This window comes from Pelobates fuscus, chromosome 13, assembly GCF_036172605.1.
Source record: "Pelobates fuscus isolate aPelFus1 chromosome 13, aPelFus1.pri, whole genome shotgun sequence".
NCBI lineage: Eukaryota > Metazoa > Chordata > Amphibia > Anura > Pelobatidae > Pelobates > Pelobates fuscus.
The window spans coordinates 92,257,006-92,277,422 of record NC_086329.1 but is presented as its reverse complement, the minus strand read 5'-3'; the positions used below and the strand labels follow the sequence as shown (position 1 = coordinate 92,277,422).

Here is a 20,417-nt window from a genome sequence, read left to right as displayed (position 1 = left end):
TAGAGGCGCTCTATCCCAAGCACTCCGAATGTCAATAAACTTTATTGACAAGTTTGGAATTGAACAAGGCTGACATCCAGCAGTGTGACTGAGAGCGGTTTGTTATTCTCCCTTGAGATCCGAGGATAGACGGAGTGACCTGTTACAGACAGACAGACAGACAGATATACAGAAAGACAGAGACACAGATAGACACACAGACGGAAGTTGGTATGTGGTTACCATGGTGATGTGACTGTCAGCTGACCGGAAGTGGTGCCATGTGACTGTCCAAGGCCTGAAACTTAGAGGGTTTGTGAGTGACAGCCTCTCTCTGTGATATTATACAGTGTGATATTATACCGTGTGAGCGCTGTGATATTATACCGTGTGATATTATACCGTGTGAGCGCTGTGATATTATACCGTGTGATATTATACCGTGTGAGCGCTGTGATATTATACCGTGTGATATTATACCGTGTGATGTGATATTATACCGTGTGATATTATACCGTGTGATGTGATATTATACCGTGTGATATTATACCGTGTGATGTGATATTATACCGTGTGATATTATACCGTGTGAGCGAGCGCTGTGATATTATACGAGTGATATTATACCGAGTGATATTATACCGAGTGATATTATACCGAGTGATATTATACCGAGTGATATTATACCGAGTGATATTATACCGTGTGATATCATACCGAGTGATATACCGTGTGATATCATACCGAGTGATATTATACCGTGTGAGCGAGCGCTGTGATATTATACCGAGTGATATTATACCGAGTGATATTATACCGAGTGATATTATACCGTGTGATATTATACCGAGTGATATTATACCGTGTGATATTATACCGTGTGATATCATACCGAGTGATATCATACCGTGTGATATCATACCGTGTGATATCATACCGTGTGATATCATACCGAGTGATATCATACCGAGTGATATCATACCGAGTGATATCATACCGAGTGATATCATACCGAGTGATATCATACCGAGTGATATCATACCGAGTGATATTATACCGTGTGAGCGAGCGCTGTGATATTATACCGAGTGATATTATACCGAGTGATATTATACCGAGTGATATTATACCGTGTGATATTATACCGTGTGATATTATACCGTGTGATATTATACCGAGTGATATTATATCGAGTGAGCGAGCGCTGTGATATTATACCGAGTGATATTATACCGAGTGATATTATACCGAGTGATATTATACCGAGTGATATTATACCGAGTGATATTATACCGAGTGATATTATACCGTGTGATATTATACCGTGTGATGTGATGTTATACCGTGTGAGCGAGCGGTGTGATATTATACCGTGTGATATTATACCGTGTGAGCGAGCGCTGTGATATTATACCGTGTGATATTGTACCGAGTGATATTGTACCGAGTGATATTGTACCGAGTGATATTATACCGTGTGATATTATACCGAGTGATATTATACCGAGTGATATTATACCGAGTGATATTATACCGAGTGATATTATACCGAGTGATATTATACCGAGTGATATTATACCGAGTGATATTATACCGAGTGATATTATACCGTGTGAGCGAGAGCTGTGATATTATACCGTGTGAGCGAGCGCTGTGATATTGTACCGTGTGAGCGAGCGCTGTGATATTGTACCGTGTGAGCGAGCGCTGTGATATTATACCGTGTGAGCGAGCGCTGTGATATTATACCATGTGATATTATACCGTGTGAGCGAGCGCTGTGATATTATACCGTGTGATATTATACCGTGTGAGCGAGCGCTGTGATATTATACCGTGTGATATTATACCGTGTGAGCGAGCGCTGTGATATTATACCGTGTGAGCGAGCGCTGTGATATTATACCGTGTGATATTATACCGTGTGATATTATACCGTGTGAACGAGCGCTGTGATATTATACCGTGTGAGCGAGCGCTGTTATATTATACCGTGTGATATTATACCGTGTGAGTGAGCGCTGTGATATTATACCGTGTGAGCGAGCGCTGTGATATTATACCGTGTGATATTATACCGTGTGAGCGAGCGCTGTGATATTATACCGTGTGAGCGAGCGCTGTGATATTATACCGTGTGATATTATACCGTGTGAGTGAGCGCTGTGATATTATACCGTGTGAGCGAGCACTGTGATATTATACCGTGTGATGTGGAATTCTCTGCCTGAAGAAGTGGTTTTATCAGAGTCCATACAGATGTTCAAACAGCTACTAGATGCATACTTGCAAAGACAGAATATTCAAGGATATAATCTTTCAATGTAGGGTAATAACTGCTTGATTCAAGGATAAATCTGACTGCCATTCTGGGGTCAAGAAGGAATTTTTTGTCCTAGCTTGTTGCAAAATTGTGCTTCAAACTGGGTTTTTTTTTTTTTTCCTTTTGGATCAACAGCAAAAAACAGGTGTGAGGAAGGCTGAACTTGATGGACGCAAGTCTCTTTTCAGCTATCTAACTATGTAACTATGTAACTATGTGATATTATACCGCGTGAGCGAGCGCTGTGATATTATACCGTGTGATATTATACCGCGTGAGCGAGCGCTGTTATATTATACCGTGTGATATTATACTGTGTGAGCGAGCGCTGTGATATTATACCGTGTGATATTATACCGCGTGCGCGAGCGCTGTGATATTATACCGTGTGATATTATACCGCGTGAGCGAGCGCTGTTATATTATACCGTGTGATATTATACTGTGTGAGCGAGCGCTGTGATATTATACCGTGTGATATTATACCGCGTGCGCGAGCGCTGTGATATTATACCGTGTGATATTATACCGCGTGAGCGAGCGCTGTTATATTATACCGTGTGATATTATACTGTGTGAGCGAGCGCTGTGATATTATACCGTGTGACCGAGCGCCGTGATATTATACCGTGTGATATTATACCGCGTGAGCGAGCGCTGTGATATTATACCGTGTGATATTATACCGTGTGATATTATACCGTGTGATATTATACCGTGTGAGCGAGCGCTGTGATATTATACCGTGTGATATTATACCGTGTGAGTGAGCGCTGTGATATTATACCGTGTGAGCGAGCACTGTGATATTATACCGTGTGATATTATACCGCGTGAGCGAGCGCTGTGATATTATACCGTGTGATATTATACCGCGTGAGCGAGCGCTGTTATATTATACCGTGTGATATTATACTGTGTGAGCGAGCGCTGTGATATTATACCGTGTGACCGAGCGCTGTGATATTATACCGTGTGATATTATACCGCGTGAGCGAGCGCTGTGATATTATACCGTGTGATATTATACCGCGTGAGCGAGCGCTGTGATATTATACCGTGTGATATTATACCGTGTGAGCGAGCGCTGTGATATTATACCGTGTGATATTATACCGTGTGAGTGAGCGCTGTGATAATATACTGTGTGAGTGAGCGATGTGATAATATACCGTGTGAGTGAGCGCTGTGATAATATACCGTGTGAGTGAGCGCTGTGATATTATACCGTGTGAGTGAGCGCTGTGATATTATACCGTGTGAGTGAGCGCTGTGACATTATACCGTGTGAGTGAGCGCTGTGACATTATACCGTGTGAGTGAGCGCTGTGACATTATACCGTGTGAGTGAGCGCTGTGACATTATACCGTGTGAGTGAGCGCTGTGACATTATACCGTGTGAGTGAGCGCTGTGATATTATACCGTGTGAGTGAGCGCTGTGATATTATACCGTGTGAGTGAGCGCTGTGATATTATACCGTGTGAGTGAGCACTGTGATATTATACCGTGTGAGCGAGCGCTGTGATATTATACTGTGAGAAAGTTCATGCGCTTTAGGGTCCATAAAGGCAACCCTATCCCTCCTTTGCGTCTGAATTTTCTTAGGATTATGTCCTAGGTGATTGGCATAAAGGAAACATATATAGTGTAATATTGTTGATTTATATATGGGTAATAGTAAAGTGCAATTTGGTACTCACAAACCCAGAGCCTTCCAATATGCTCAAATCAAGTCACATATGTGGTTAAGGACCACATTCCTTCTTTATAATTTCAGGAAAACGTTAATGCTGTAAGTGTATAAAAAGTATATACTTTATTACTCTTAAAAAACATATAATATAAAATACACAATAGTTAAAAAATACACTTGTCCGTCTAAAGTGCAAAAAATAGAGTCTTAGTGCTCACTGTTCTCCCAGGACGCGTTTCGCCAATAGGCTTCCTCAGCTGGAAAATTCTTTGTCATTGCTAAAGACAATTGTGTTTAATCGAGGGCACCCTACTCTGTTTAAATCCATGCGAAAATCAGTGGCTTAATGGCAACTAACCCTTTGAAAACATCTCTATGTTTCCTTATTTAGAACGGTAAATATGACTCAAGCAGAGGCCAAACTGTGCTCATTATTGCTGCAGGAGCATTACGGGGAGATTGTGGATCGCGTCGGATGTTTTCTCATCCGTACTGGCAGCCAGCCTCTGAGAGTGATTGCTAATGACACAGGCACTCCTTTGGATCAGGTAAGCCTAATGCTTTCAGACCGGTTTATTTTTTTTACGTATTATAATTCTACAATTGCCATTCACTTAAGGGCAGATAATGCCTTGCTTTACTCTTGGCAGATCGCTGGGTAGAAGGGGCGTGGACTTGGTAAGTAGTGGCTGGTGATGTGGACCTGTATGAGGTCATTTAAGCTCACTAAGACTTTTATCTTCTGTGCTTGTGATCAGATAGTCCCTTGATTGAAAATTAGACTTGGAGACAATCTCTACTTTCTCTACTGAATGGATAGCAATCTGTTAATCTGCCTCTCAATCCCTTGAGACATCATGGTTTACAGAAATCAGGGATGATAAGATGTTAGTAGTAAACAGTGCTTAACCCCTTAAGTACCAAACTTCTGGAATAAAAGGGAATCATGACGTGTCAGACATGTCATGTGTCCTTAAGGGATTAAAGGTATATTCACAACATTCTCTTCATCAAGTGAAATTTGACAAAAGCAACTGATCATCAACCAGTAAATTCTCCTGATCAACCTTGAGGTTTTGCTAGCTCATTTTTCTATCATCATTCTCTCTTTTTTTTCCATTGTCTAAAAACAACTTGATAAAAATGCAGTTCTCTTGTCTGCAGCCTATGCAAGCCCTCCCCTCCTAACCCCGCCCAGACTTTATGTGGCTGTCCATTCACATACTTCCTAATACAGTTCATTGAGAAGTCTTTGCAAGGTAGGTGCACTTAGCAATTGCTGCCTCTTGAGTTTAGTTCCACTGAGCTAAACAAACCAGGAAGTAACCGGACTGATTGTCTGTCTGATTGACAAGGGGAGGAGTTTACAAGGTTAATTTATGAAGTGTCAATTTTTATTTAAATTCACATTTTTTTTTATTTATTTTTTTTGTAAAATGAAGAAAAGAAGGACATACTTTAGCAAGCTGAAGTACTATCAGGTTTTGGAGTATCTCTTTAACCATTTTTAAACAACATCCAAAATATGTTAATATTTATTTCATCTAAGCGAGCTGTCAAAATTACGACCACTTGAACTTATGCTGGACTGTGATCTCATTAATCTCATGCCCCAAGGAAGTTCATGTTGACCTTTTTTACAATATTTTTTTAACATGAAATAAAGAAAAAACAAAGTGGCACTCTAAGCACTATAACCACTTCAATTTTTGTAAAATATATGGTGCATATGGAGTCTTTGGGTGCCATCCTCCCCTTTTCTGCAAAACCATTTTTGAGCTATTTTTTTGTAAAAAAGATTGCCTAAAAATAAAGTTGTAAGCAGTTGATAATGCAAATATAATTTCTGGCTAAAGAACTATTTAAATAGTTTTGCAATTCAATGATCTAACTCATTTTACTAATATGGGAATTCTGTGTACAGCCACGTGGCATTATTCCGGTGCCGAACTCTGCGCATGGCATCCACAGTCCTCGTCTCTGTCTCCTTATCACCCAAGCCGTGTGTAATCGGTCTAATAAGCAGTTTTGACATTCAGCAATTTGTGTACTTCACACTTATGGGGGTACTTAATCTGTATCGATCTTTCATGGATTATATAAAATAAAGCTCTACTTCCTTTCTTTATTTAGGAGTTATTTAGTACTATCTTATAATGCATTATATAGCTGTTGACCTTTCTAGTTACTTGCTCTGTTTTCCAGGTAAAAAAAGCTCTATGTGTTCTTATCCAACACAATCTGGTGTCTTACCAAATACACAAACGTGGCTTTGTGGAGTATTTTGCGCACTGCGACCGCTACCTGCGGATCCTCCGTTACCCCCGCTACATTTACACGGCAAAGACTCTTTATGGCGACACCGGTGAACTGATTGTGGAGGAGCTGCTACTGAATGGAAAGATGACATTTAGTGCCGTGGTGAAGAAAGTGGCCGACCGGCTGACGGAAACCATGGAAGGTGAGCTGGTTCACAGGAATCCTCTATATAAATCCTGTAATTTATATAATGAAGCATTATACTGGTTTGGTTTTTGTCTTTGTTTGTTTGGTTTGCTTAAAGGACTACTATACGCACCCAGACCACTTAACCTAATGAAGTGGTCTGGATGCCAGGTCCAGCTAGGTTTAACCCTTTTTGCTGTAAAGATAGCAGTTTCAGAGAAACTGCTATGTTTACATATGGGTTAATCCAGCCTCTAGTAGCTGTCTCATTGACAGCCGCTAGAGGCGCTTCCACGCTTCTCACTGTGATTTTCACAGTGAGAAGACGCCAGCGTCCATAGGAAAGCATTGAGAATGCTTTCCTATTGACAGACTGAATGCGCGCGCGGCTCTTGCCGCGCATGCGCATTCAGCCGATGACGGAAGAAGAGGGAGGAGAGTCCCAGCGCCGAGGGAGCCCGGCGCTGGAAAAGAGACAAGGAATTAACCCCTTCCTCCTCCCCCCCAGCGCCACGGGAGTGGTACCCGGAGAGTGGGGGCACCCTCAGGGCACTATAGTGCCAGTGTGTTTTCCTGGCACTATAGTGGTCCTTTAAATGTATCTAGTGCTGTGGAATTCAAACAAATAATTATATTGACCCATGGGGTGCACAGTTAAGTGATGCAATTGGAGAACTTGGCTGAAAGATTATTTGTAGCTCTTCTCTGAGCTCTTTCCAAAGTATCAATATCCTTCTGAAGATACGGTCTCCAGTACTGCGTACAATACTCCAAGTGAGGTCTCACCAGTGTTCTGTACAATGGCATGAGCACTTCCCTCTTACTACTGCTAATACCTCTCCCTATACAACCAAGCATTCTGCTAGCATTTCCTGCTGCTTTATTACATTGTCTTCCTACCTTTAAGACATCAGAAATAATCACCCCTAAATCCCTTTCCCCAGATGTTGAAGTGAGAACTTGTGACGAAGTGCCCTTCGCCACTTGGGCCTGGAGGGGACTGCTTGCCAGCCTCTTGCCATGTGGTTATGGTCCCTGGGAGGTTTGGCCCTTTAATAACAAGATTTGGGCACAATGGATTTTCGTTGTGCTGCTGTTGGCCCTTTAACTTCCAGAGGAAGGGTTTGTACTTTTAAATTGGCACTTCAAATGCAGTCGAAGTGCCGAAGTCGTCAAAGTGGCCGCCATTCGACAAACGAACACGTGGCGGCGGCCATTTTAACTTATTCGAATGCGGTCAGCGGTGTATGCAGCCAAATCTATGGAACTGTTTGCGGCTACCCAAATGCACGAAGATTCGAACGCTCGTTCGAATGAGACTTAGTCGTTTTCACGGTGTAAAATAGACCGACCATACAGCCCAAATCCATGGAACTGTTTTGGGCAGGAAAAGGTGCCTGTGGTCGGTCAAAAGTGACTTATAACTATCTCCCGAACGGCTGAACGGATTCAAAGGATTTTTGGGTATGTTTGTATTTGGAATGTGCTGATTAATAATATGTAACTGTTATTAATATCGGATGTATGGTTTTAGAGTTATGAATGTTAGGTAAAAAGTATGTTTTAAACTGTACGTATAATTGGGTTACCTCTCAGGCTAAGGGGAGGAGATGTGTGGGATGTAACCAGTGTGTGATTGGGTAATTCATAATTGTCTGTGGGCCTCTCTTTTGCATCTTGCATGGGAGAATTGCATAAAAGCAGAGTGTGTGTCATTAAAAGTCAGTCTTGTTCCAGCATTAAGCCTTGGCTCATGTGTGGATTATTTCGTGTTACCAGAGATATTCATTCCTGTGGATTATTGTGAATATTCTTTTATGGGGAAAAAGGGAATACTGGACGGTGATATAAACTACTACCTTCACAGAACTCTATCAAATATTCTGTACTCTGCCCTTGGGTTTTTACGTCCAAGATGCATTATCTTGCACTTATCCACATTAAATGTCAGTTGGCAAAGTTCTGACCATTTTTCTATTATTTTTTTTAGATTCATATATAGTGGCATTTATAAAGCTTACTGTGTACGGTTTTGTGAGATGTAAATTGAACATTTTCTTTTCTTGCCTCTTCTTACAATCTAGTGATTATATATTGTAAGAGTGGCCCACAAAGCTTCGACTCTAGTGTTCTAATCGTTATTCAGTTCATTAGGCATAAAGTGGAGTGGCACTCGTTAAAGGGCCACTATAGTGCCAGGAAAACATACTCGTTTTCCAGGCACTATAGTGTCCTGAGGGTGCCCCCCGGGAGCCGCGCGCGCATTCAGCCAGTTCATAGGAAAGCATTTACAATGCTTTTCTATGGACGCTGGCGTCTTCTCACTGTGATTTTCACAGTGAGAAGCACGCAAGCGCCTCTAGCGGCTGTCAATGAGACAGCCACTAGAGGCTCTAGAGGCTGGATTAACCTTCAGTGTAAACATAGCAGTTTCAGCAAAAAGGGAAGAAAGTTGGTCCGGGCACATATAGGTGGGGTTAAGGCAGATTTATTGGAAAACCATACAACGCTTCTGCTGCCACAGGAGCCTTTATCAAGCTAACACAAACACAGCGTGAACTCATTTATAGCTAATTAGTTAGCCGTGTGTTTAAAAATAAAAACAATAGTCGCGTTATTATGACATCACACAAAGTGAAATACATCAATTCCATACAAAAAAATCATATCAAACTTGTGCATATAATAGAACATCTAATACATTCTCCTTTATTTATTCATAAATATTTTAAAACATCAATATTTCGCAAATTGTCAAAGTATCAGGTCACATGATCGGACACTGACCAGGTGTGATCATGTGATCCTGTCCGATCATGTGACCCAGACGTTGCAGGGATTTCCAATAAATCTGCCTTAACACCTCAATGTGCCTGGTCCAACTTTCTTCATAATTACTGATCATTATTCATGCCGCATTAGAGTTCAACAGCCTTGACAGGTTTTTCTGTACCTGTTGGTCCAAAGATGAATATAGTAACCTGTTTGTCTGTGCAGATGGGAAGAGCGTGGATTACAGTGAGGTATCTGGGACATTCTCCAGTTTGGCTGACACACACTTCATACAGAGGTGCCCAGGTCTTCCTGAAATGGAATCCACAAAAGGATCTGACAGCCGCAGACCTGTAGCACCCTCGCTGGTCATCGACGAGAAAGACATGTACACTATTCCCAAAGTAAACATGCTTGGTAAGAAACTAGCCCTGGCAATTTATTTTCATTTAAAAAAAAAAAGGCCATCAATATTTCCCAACCCTCTTGGTTTTGCATGGGATATTGGATTCATCAGAATGGGTAAGGGGGTTTCTTTCCTTATGTGTCGTAATACCCATTGTGGTATGTATACCATTCTTAGGAAGAGGCAAAAGACGCCGGTCTTCTGATGACGAGGAAGAAGGAAATAAGGGGAAGAGACAAAAGAAAGATACAGGCCCAGAGGTGAGTTTAAGGCCCTATAAAAGTTCAGATCACATAACTCTGTTGTGTTTCTTTCAAAATAAACATGTGTTCCTGACCCTATAGTGGTAAAACTACCATTTAAGGTGGCTTACACCCCCCCCCCCCCATAGCCACCATAGAAAGGATTAGAACTTACCTTATTAGCAGGACTGTGCCTGTCCATCAGCGATGGCCCAGCCACCGATCCGCTTCTTTGGTTGACATCACCAGAATTGATGATTTCAGCCAATCCAAAGCATTGAACTGGCTGAGATCGTCAAGGAGATGGGGCGGGGCAACGGCTTTTTCTCATAGAGATGAATTAAATAAATGCATCTCTATGAGGAAAGTTTGGTGTCTCCATGCAGAGGGTGGAGACACTGAATGGCAGTCGCACTGTGCAGCACTGACCCAGGAAGCACCTCTAGTAGCCATCTGAGCAGTGGCCAATGGAGGTATCCGTAGGCTGTAATGCAAACACTTACAAAGAAACAAGTCCTGCGCTCATATTCCCATTCCTCCTGGGCGGCAGCAACGACCATAGTACACATCAGCCAAAATACATATAGTAAAAACCAAAGAAAAAAGTTACCTGCGCTCTTTCCACATCCCTATGTATTTTTAAACAAATGGAGGTTTTTAGTTACCTCCAATGGCCATGAGAGGGAATGCCCACCTGCCAACGTCAAGGCAGACCTCTTAGGTTGGTCCTAACTCAAACCATTCACCTTGCTTCCTTGAGCTTCTGGCAAAGATATCTCTAATGAGACAGAGAGGGGTATTTGTTATATACATCCCTACATGCTTATTAACCCTTAATGGGGAACACATGGGATGGGCAGCAGCATTGCAACCTAGCTGTGTGATACAAAAGTGAATACAAATACAAAGAAACAAGTCCTGCGCTCAAACTCCCATTACTCCTGGGCGGCAGCAACGACCATAACATCAGCCAAAATGCATATAGTAAAAACAAAAGAAAAAAAGTTACCTGCGCTCTTGCCACATCCATTCCACTGTAATGCAAACACTGCCTTTTCTCTGGAAAGAAACAAAAAACTGTGTTTACTGCAAAAAGGCTGAAGGGAATGATTCTACTCAGCAGAACCAATACAATAAGCTGGAGTTGTTCTGGTGACTATCGTGTCCCTTTAATATCTGCAAAGCACCAACTTGATCTATTCACCTCCAGGTGAGATTTCTCCCTCTCCTGGAATTGCTTGATTTCTGTGGAGCCTGTCAGTTTGTATATTCCTAAACAATGAGCCATTTCATTTTACTGGCATCCCCATAGATCAGTGTCACTTTGTAGAAGAACTGTGCAACTTGTTGGCTCATTGTCTGTTTTTTTTTTTTTTATAGCAGCAGCATAGGGTATTTCTTACAAAAAAGCAAACACATTAACACTGATAATGTTATTCCAGAAATAAATACAAATATTACAAACACTGATTAAGAGGGGGTAGTTTTTGTTTTAACTAATTCTTGGCTTAGGAGCGTCACAGTGTTGTCTATGAGACATCTCCTATTAATCTGACGTGCACTGCTCTTTGTTTATCTGCAGTCCAACGAAGACGACGGAATCTACTGGCAGATTCAAATGGAGCGTTTCCATCAGCACTTCCGAGATCAAGCAGTCATCAGTGCCATATCCAATAAAATGGACCAGGTACAACCAGTACAGTTGAAATAATGAAATTAACACCGTGGGATCAGTGTGATGAATCCATGAGCTGGTCCAGTAAAAAGGCTTTGGTTGAATTTTTAGAAGATGGATGGCAGTATTTATATATATATATGGAGTGTATACCTTTAAATCTGCTATAGGCAGAATCAATCTGATACACGCCAAATGTTATACTTTATATGGAAAAGATATTGACCATTTCATGTGTAGGAAAACAATGTGAGGAACTGTTTCCTCAATTGTACTGGAATTGGTTGTGAAAACTAGTGTATGATAATACAGTAATTTGTGGTGTATACACCTTTAAATCCGTATAAACATAGTGAGTGGAGTGTATAAAAATAATTTACTTTGTGATCCAAAGATCTTATGAGGTAAAGATACAGTGCAATTAGCTGTATTCTGTAATATAGTATAATCAATTAAGTCCAATATATTGAAAGATAGCATCCATTATATTAAAAATGATAATAGATGAGAATTGTAAAAAATACAACTTTTTATTTAGGCAAAAAGTGACTGTGCCAGAAGTATACAAAGTATTAAAATCAATGAAAGTTATAAAAATATAAAAATAACAGCCAGGGATGGTTTGCAAGAATGTTACCAGCACATCTGTATTGGTGATTCCGATTTAACCACAGGGACCGATCTGGATGGATGTGGATAGTATGTTGCAGAAACAGTTACTATCTGCCGGCTGTCCGTGAGGTTGGCGTGCGTCCCAGACCTCACTCTGGGTGCTGCACGTTGTTTGCCGGTTGGTCTCAGAATGCTCTGTGCTCGGTGGAAAAAAACAGCTGCTGGTTCTACAATCTGCGTCCGTACCCCGCTGGTTGTGATGTGGTCTAACGCATTTCGTGGGTGTCAGCCCCACTTCATCAGAGACATCATGCGACCGGCTGAATGCACGCGCAGCTCTTGCCGCGCGTGCGCATTCAGCCGACGGAGAGGAGGAGGAGAGCTCCCCGCCCAGCGCTGGAAAAAGGTAAGTTTTACCCTTTTTCCCCTTTCCAGAGCCGGGCAGGAGGGGGACCCTGAGGGTGGGGGCACGCTCAGGGCACTCTAGTGCCAGGAAAACTAGTATGTTTTCCTGGCACTATAGTGGTTCTTTAAGCAAAGGAAAGGGATACAGCCTTCTAAAAACAAATGCAATTTCAGATATTAAGTCTCTTATTTTATAAAAAGTTATTACACATATACATTTCTGGAATCTTTTTTTTATAAAAAGAGAATTGTCTATGTAAGTGATGGTTTTTCTTTTAAAACTGCAGTATGTGCTGAACTGGGATCTACCAGTGGATCTCGCCATCACGGAGCAGAGAGGGTGCTTATGATAAAGAATCCCACTTATGTCAGTCTGTGTGTGCATGAAATAACTCTGTATTTCAGACCAGCAGTGAGATCGTGCGGACAATGTTGAGAATGAGCGAGGTCACCACACCTTCCAGTGCTGCCTACACTCACCCGCTGTCATCCAGTGAAGTAGGTTCAACCATTTACAGATTTTATAAGTTTTATCTGCTAAATTACCAAGGTTGCTCCTTAAATCTGGAACTTGGAACAGTCAATCACTTTAAAAAGATGTGTTTTCTTTCTCCTTTTTTAGTTTTGCACAACGTATGTTTTTTTGTTGTTGCAGATCTTCAGATCTTTGCCCACAGGATACAACATCTCCAAACAAGTCTTGGACCAGTACCTTACCCTTTTGGCTGATGACCCGGTACCTATTGCTCTCGCATGTTCATAGATACATCATGGTTAATGTCCAAACATGAATGAAAAAGCACTTTTTAAATTAACTTTATTAGATCGAGAATTTAGTGGGACTCTGGTGTCCTCTCATCTTGTAGAGCAGCGGTGGCCCATCACCTAGCTTGTTATTGTTACAACTTTTAGCATCTGTATCCAGCCTGTGCCCAGACGAGTGTATATTTCTGTTGTATGGCAACATTTTGATTTCTCGCACTCCATCAATAAACAATTGACTCCTCGCTTATAGAGTGATCCAGTACAGATTGTGCATTCTTGCAGCCCATAATGCAATGCATTGTGCAATGAAAACTGTCCAACTGCTAGGGACTGTTGTCCAACTGCCACCCCATTCACTCTTAAAAAGCTGTGAAATGAATACTGAAATCTTCTTAAAGTTCCAAATGTCCTTTTACTATAAACCTCAATATCTTGCCATTAACTAGATAAAAGCAACGTGTCGTCCTCTTTTATTGTATTTTATTTTTTTCTTCCTGCTTCAGTTGGAGTTTGTCGGGCGGTCTGGGGACAGCGGTGGAGGGATGTTTGTCATCAGTATCCTTTTTCTAAGTCAAGTTCTGAATCAGAATTTATTTTTACCATACAGGCAATCCCGTTATTGTTGGTGACTTAACATTTTATTAGATCTTCACAAGGCAATTGCTTCTCTAGCCACTTCAAACTTGCAATCCATTGTGCAGGAGAGGTAAGTGATGTGTTGCTATCTCTCAGCATAACATGGCCGCCTAACAGCCATCTTGTCAGTCTTCATTATTCCTTACAATGCAAGGCAATAAATGCCTGACTAGCTTTGCCATTATTCGATTGCATCAGACAATTTTCTCAGCTTGAAGTCCATTTGGTCACGGCACATTATATTGGTTTAACTTCAAAGAGGACGACATGCTATCTATTCAGTGTCTATATCTAGACACTAAACATAAACTGCATCTGTAGCCAAGAGTGGAATGCTTGCATACACCCATGATGCATTATTCAGCCTCCCAGAATGCATTCTGCTCCCAGAATACAAGCAGAGCCAGGTAGCATTCTGCACGCTGCACTCTCAAGATAGGAGAACAGAAAGTTGGATAAAATATAAGTACATTTATATATTTGCTGATGATTCAGCCAGTAAAAGGTATTGATGGCCTTTTATTTCTTAATCAAACTGAGGTTTTGAGGGTCGTAGTGTAAATCAATACATGATGCGAACTTACTAATCCTGGGTTTTGACAGGTTCGGTTCTCGATGCGCAAGGATTTTCCGGCTTCTCCTCTGCAAGAAACACTTGGAACAGAAGCAAGTGGAAGATTTTGCAATGATCCCAGCCAAGGAGGCAAAGGACATGCTTTATAAAATGCTGTCTGAGAATCTGGTTTACCTACAGGTAGGAGCTCACCACTGATATGTAGCCCAACGGGTAAGCGTACAGTTACCAGTTCACCAGGTTACTGCTGGGGAGCCTGCAATACAATGCTACATAAACTGAAAGCTCCCATGGCGAGGAATAGCATTAACCCCTTAAGGACCAAACTTCTGGAATAAAAGGGAATCATGACATGTCACACATGTCATGTGTCCTTAAGGGATTAAAGGGACACTGTAGTCACTATAACCATTTCATCTCTTTGAACTGGTTATAGTGTCCAGAGTCCCCTGGCACTGTCCCTCCATTCAGAGTTAAACCACTTTCGAGCAGTTTAACACTAAATAGGGGTCCCTTGACACCCACAGTGCGGCCCCTTCTGGAGGTGTGGCTAAGGCAGAGATTACACATTTCCTTGTAGTCATACCCTTCATACTATCACCTGGAGTTCTGAAAGGCTAGAAGCAGTCAGCTGAGACTCTCAGCCAATCACAGCAGCCCATCAAGCGAATACTTCCGCATTTGCCAAATTAGCATAGGTGCTGCTGGGGGCTCTCATATAGCATTGAAACATAAAAACATTTAAAAACTTTTTAATGCTGAATGAAATGATGGTACCAGGGGACTCCAGACACTATAACTAGTTTAATAATCGTTCAATAAGCATTGCAAAGTTATCTAGAATATTTCCAGAAAGGTGTGTTTAGTTTAAAAGTGAGGGGGAAAAAAGAACAACTTTATAGAGATCCAAAAATATTAAAAAAAGAAAACCCGCTTCCTCCCTGTTTCCCTTTTCCTGTATTTGTCTCTTCCTGATACAACGCATAGCGTTCATTTTTTGCCATACAAGGTAAAGAGTCGATCATTTCTCCGTGTGTACAGGGTTTTGAGATTTGTTTATCCTTGGCATCATGTGATTATATTGGCTGTGTTTGCCAATCACTTTCACTTTTTGTTTTACACACAGGAAATTCCCAAAACCCCAGATCACGCGCCGGCTCGAACATTCTATTTATACGCAGTGAACACGCTGTCCTCTGCTCGCATGTTGTTGCAGAGATGTTACAAGGTATTGTTACCCAGAATCCTCCATTCCTTGTGGCTTAGTCAGACGATGCCCTGGGAGTAGGGAAACCTGTACAGTATATGGTTATATTTAGTAAAAATATAATACATAGGCAAATAATTTGATTTCCATAGCATGCACATATTTTACAGTAAAATATTTATGATTTTACTATGAGGCTAATGTTATTCACTAAAATGTGAATTATAGGGAATTCAAAGTGCATTTTTAAATTTTAAGACAAAACAGATTTATTGGAAAAAAAAATTCCATGTTGTTATTGTTTTTAACTGTGGCCTAAAATTTCAAATTCACTTAAAATTCCAGAAAATTCAAACGTTGGTGAATAACACTGTGAGTTGTAAAATGTAGTAATTTAGTACATTTTCTCATTAGTTTTTGCCGAATTATCTCTTAAGCGAATAAGCGTTTTGTTGCTTTGGCCACCCTCCCTGCTGTACCCATACCTGTTCCTACATCATATAATCTACTTTGTATAGTCATCAGTCATGTTAAAGGAGACTTGACTTGTGACATCTATGACTTCATGACAGAGGCTAATCCAACAGACTAAAGGCAGGGCATCTCAACAAACGCTAATATCTGTATGTTTTCTTGTTTGAGCACCACAATAAGTTTGAGAAGCACAAGAGCAGAATACAGAAGAAATTATGATAGAATTTCTGAAAATGTTTGACTTAAAATGATAAGTTTCCAAACACTGGAATTGTGTTAATTTTTGCAAAAGATAAAGGCTGCCCCATCTTTGACAAGTCACTCGCAACATATTTTAGAACTTGATCAGAGGAATCTGCTGGGATAAAAGATTTAAAATGATCTTGGCAACAAAAAGTATCTGTATATAAAACAGGGCTTTTTTTAGAAACCAAAAATGTCTTTTTCGAGGCAATCGGCTAAATCTTGCACCTAATGAAAGCCCAAGCATACAGATAACATGCGTAATCTTTGAAGATTTGAATGGAATTCGGAAGACCTCTGATGGTGATCTTCCTGTGTCTCTCCTCAGACCGTTGCAAACCTGATAGAGCGGAGACAGTACGAGACCAAAGAGAACAAGTGAGTCTGCATTACATCGTTATTAGAGTCTACGTGAAATGTACTCTGGGCCTGACAGGCTGTGAGCTTCAATGCATTCTTTGATCTTGCTCTTAGCTGTGTAGCATGTTTTTAGGGTGATTTATGGTGCTTTAAATGGACTTATCATTATCAATAGACACGGGTTAGCCTTATCACCTAACCGCACTCATTGCAACACCCACAGCCTACGACTAACCTTCCTGTATCATCATCTTTGACTTTATTGAAACTTTAATACCTTTTTTTTTTGTGGACTTGTTTAATTCATGCAGTTAAAATAAGCAATGAGCGTGTGTGAATCTACCAGTGAGTAAAGATAAGGTTCCTTGTTGCAAGAGACTTCAATTTCAGGTTTAGAAAATAATCCAATGCATATTCAGACCATGTAAACCTGTGTCATCACATTACAATGCGTAACCCAGTTGTTTTCAAATTAGCTCATACTGTGTATACTGTAATGGTTGATCGTGTCGAGAATACACCGTTCCTGTTAGCCCAGCCATTAAGATCAGCTGCACGCTTTCCATAGACAGATGGCAGAACTTAACTGGGATCCATATCTCATAAGGCATTGATGGCTTACTTTGGCACTGCAGTTATTAGCGTACTCAGTTTCCCATGATGCCCAGCCAGCATGTAGACTAGATGGCCATGTTTAAGCGTTTCTTGTCTTATAGATGGGAAAGGCAATAGCCTGTCAAAAAGTTGTATTTTATTTTTAAGTTTATTAGTTTTCCTTTGTATTTCCTCTGTTTTGTACAGACGGCTGCTGGAAAAATCTCAGAGGATTGAAGCCATCCTAGCATCCATGCAAGCCACAGGAGCAGAGGAGACTCAGCTGCAGGAGATCGAGGAGATGATCACTGCTCCAGAACGTCAGCAGATTGAGAACCTAAAGCGAAATGTCAACAAGTAAGTCCATCTGTCTCCTTGAGTGCCATGTGTATCACCTTGGCATTTATTGTGTCCACTGCACTTCCCGTATATCAGCTTGGCATCCGAATCAGGATATTCACAGGTGCATATTGACACCATTGCACTTCAAATGGACACCTATGGTTAGGTTTAGAGGTGAAGGCAAAGTATTACAGTTCAGGGTGATTTACCAGTGTGCAGTAAAGAATGAGACATTCGTAAAAGGAGTTTTAAGGTTGCCATTTTGTCCATGTATTCCATTAAAAGGGAGGGGAAAAGTTGGAGAGTCAAAGGCCCCATAGAAAACTATTTAATTCTTCAGGTTGAAAATATAATTTTCTGTGAAATCAAATAATCTTTCATTGGTAGGGTAACTTGCACAGGATCCTCTATAAAGGAATATGGAAATTGTTAAGGGTTACTTAGTTTGACAAACGCCGCTTTCCACAGATGTTTGCCACGGACTCCTGGAGGAGTGTGGAAGCTGGCCTCCTGCCCACTGACTATGGGCCAGGTCAGCGACTGTAAAGACCCATATTTTATTTCCCCTGGTTCGGCACTTTCCATTCGTGTGCATGGAACCGAACGCTAGCTCCCTTGCAGCCGTTCGCATGGACCATAACGGCGAATATACTTAGGGGGGACTTAGCCGCGATTCTATGGAACTATTTTAGGCATAGGACCATGCATGCGGTCCGTCAAATTATGACTTCCAGGAACTTTTGAGGTGTTTGGGAAATGTGTGTGTTTTGTGCCTGGAGATAATTGAGTTTAATACAGTGCTTGACTCCATTATCTCCCAGGCACAGTGGAGGGATTATCTTGTTTTGTGTGGGAGTGTACTGGACCTGACAACCAATGTAATCGGGTGTATGTTTTTACTGTAGTCTACTCTCAGGTCAAGGGGGAAGTGCCCCTTGCATGGTGACCTGCATATAAGGCCAGTTGTGACTGCCAATAAATGTATTCCAGCTTGTACTCCCAGAGCTATGTGTCATCTGGTTACTGGGAGGGAAAAGGGCTACTCTTTAATCACTGTTCCATTGTGGAGGATTCAGTGGGGAAAATCCTTGTAAGGACTAGAGCTCCCTGGACTAAGTGTCGTCCAGTGCCTGGCGGTGTCTAGAGTGAATTCTCCATTTGGTTCCAGGACCCCAGTCAAGCCACGGCGACTGTGGGCAGAAGTGCTGCGGTTTGTCCCCTGTTCCAGCTAGAAAGCTGTCCTTGGGGGAGGTACCCAGCCAGGGGTACAGAGAGCTCTGTTACACCTGGAGATTTCATATAAATGTGCTCTTTGACAAAATTAACATGTCTCTCTATTGCATCAGTTGTATCGGGGGGGGTGGGGGGGGGGGGGGAGTCATTTACCATGTGCCCCAAATTCCCATTATCAAATAGTTGAGCCATATCTTCCTATAAACTGATTTGTTTAGAAATGTTACACAATGATTCTGAATCCTGCTTAACCCCACTTCCTTTACTTTTCCTAGGTTGGACGCCAGTGAAATTCAGGTTGACGATACCATCTTTATTTTAGAATCGTACATCAATAGCACAAAGACCAAAATCTGAGAGAGGCTCAGAGGGCAATGGTTTGACCAGGTTTCCTCTAACACCTCACACATCGTTTTTGACTTTTGTTTGTTCCACATTGTTCCACATTGGAAGCAATAAAGCACTCATTATAAGTTATCTCGTTTTCTTTAGAACCGGGAGGGCAGAAGCCTGGGTAGATCTGCTAAATACCTTTTCTGTCGAGAGAATATTTCTGACTTCACCCACTTATGGCATTGGAGTTCTGTCAAACCACTCATAACATAACATGACATTACACGATCTAATAATCTAATAACCTCTGTAAAACAACTGCACAGATTGGACATCAAAGCTTTTACAGATTTTATCTGCAGCTTCAGTTTCAATTCCTGAGAAGAACCAGACTGTAATTTCTGGATATAACTATATTGCACTAGAAGTGTGTATGTATGTATGTGTATATGGAACATCACGGCATGGAAAAAGATGATGGTGAATAAAAGACACTTTAAGTTAGAAGTATAAGAATAAGTGATTAAGGAAAGCTTGTCTAAGTCAAGCTTAAGTTAGTGTAAATTTATAAGTTAAGCATTCAAAGCAATGTGTTATATATATATACACACTCAAATAAACTCACACTTTTATTATTATATAACCGACCACAAATATATATATATATACACATATACAGAGATGAATTTCTACTGGCACAACGGCACACGTCTTAATGAAATATAGAGCAAAGTGACCTCACTAATGTCATTTGTGCATATTGTGGGGAAAGCAACGATTGGTCGATAGTCTTTATTAATGCCAAGTTTGAAGCCACAAGGCAGCTTGCTGGCTAAGTACATAACGTTTTCTAATGCCTGACAGATATCTGTGCCTGCTACTTTATGATAGCGGTTAGTGCCTCGAGGTCTTGAAATGTATACGCAGGTCTGACAACATGAACGGCAACCTTAAATGGAAAAAAATTAATAAAACAGTGACGGACAGACACAGGTTCTCTGGATCTTTCTATACATTTTGCCAGTGAAATTGTCAATAAATAAAATTGTATCTAATATTGCTTTTGCCACTACAAAATGGCCAAGACATATTCCAGAGGCT

At 41.1% G+C, this 20,417-nt stretch overlaps 2 protein-coding genes across 3 annotated transcripts in view; one reads left to right on the top strand and one right to left on the bottom strand.

Moving 5' to 3' along the window:
* Nucleotides 1-20,417, bottom strand: part of ARHGEF2 (Rho/Rac guanine nucleotide exchange factor 2) — a 602,646-nt gene that overhangs the window by 129,311 nt on the left and 452,918 nt on the right. The gene's annotated exons all lie outside the window — the stretch shown is intronic.
* POLR3C (RNA polymerase III subunit C) lies at nt 28-19,377 on the top strand. Of its 2 annotated transcripts, none has more exons than XM_063440017.1 (15): nt 28-291; nt 4,390-4,546; nt 6,204-6,459; nt 9,441-9,632; nt 9,799-9,881; nt 11,446-11,550; nt 12,961-13,053; nt 13,211-13,291; nt 13,824-13,875; nt 13,966-14,026; nt 14,560-14,710; nt 15,657-15,758; nt 16,783-16,832; nt 17,616-17,765; nt 19,259-19,377. In XM_063440017.1, the coding sequence occupies exons 2-15, from the start codon at nt 4,400-4,402 to the stop codon at nt 19,338-19,340; spliced, it is 1,605 nt and encodes a 534-aa protein (XP_063296087.1). In that variant the 5' UTR covers nt 28-291; nt 4,390-4,399; the 3' UTR covers nt 19,341-19,377. The 2 variants fall into 2 exon arrangements, with proteins under 2 accessions (XP_063296087.1, XP_063296088.1); XM_063440018.1 differs by having other exon boundaries at nt 28-295.

Coding starts and splice junctions, on each gene's coding strand:
- POLR3C (XM_063440017.1), top strand. CDS start 4,400: ATGACTCAAGCAGAGGCCAAACTGTGCTCATTATTGCTGCAGGAGCAT. Junction 6,460..9,440: donor GCTGACGGAAACCATGGAAG/GTGAGCTGGTTC, acceptor TTGTCTGTGCAG/ATGGGAAGAGCGTGGATTAC. Junction 17,766..19,258: donor CTAAAGCGAAATGTCAACAA/GTAAGTCCATCT, acceptor TACTTTTCCTAG/GTTGGACGCCAGTGAAATTC.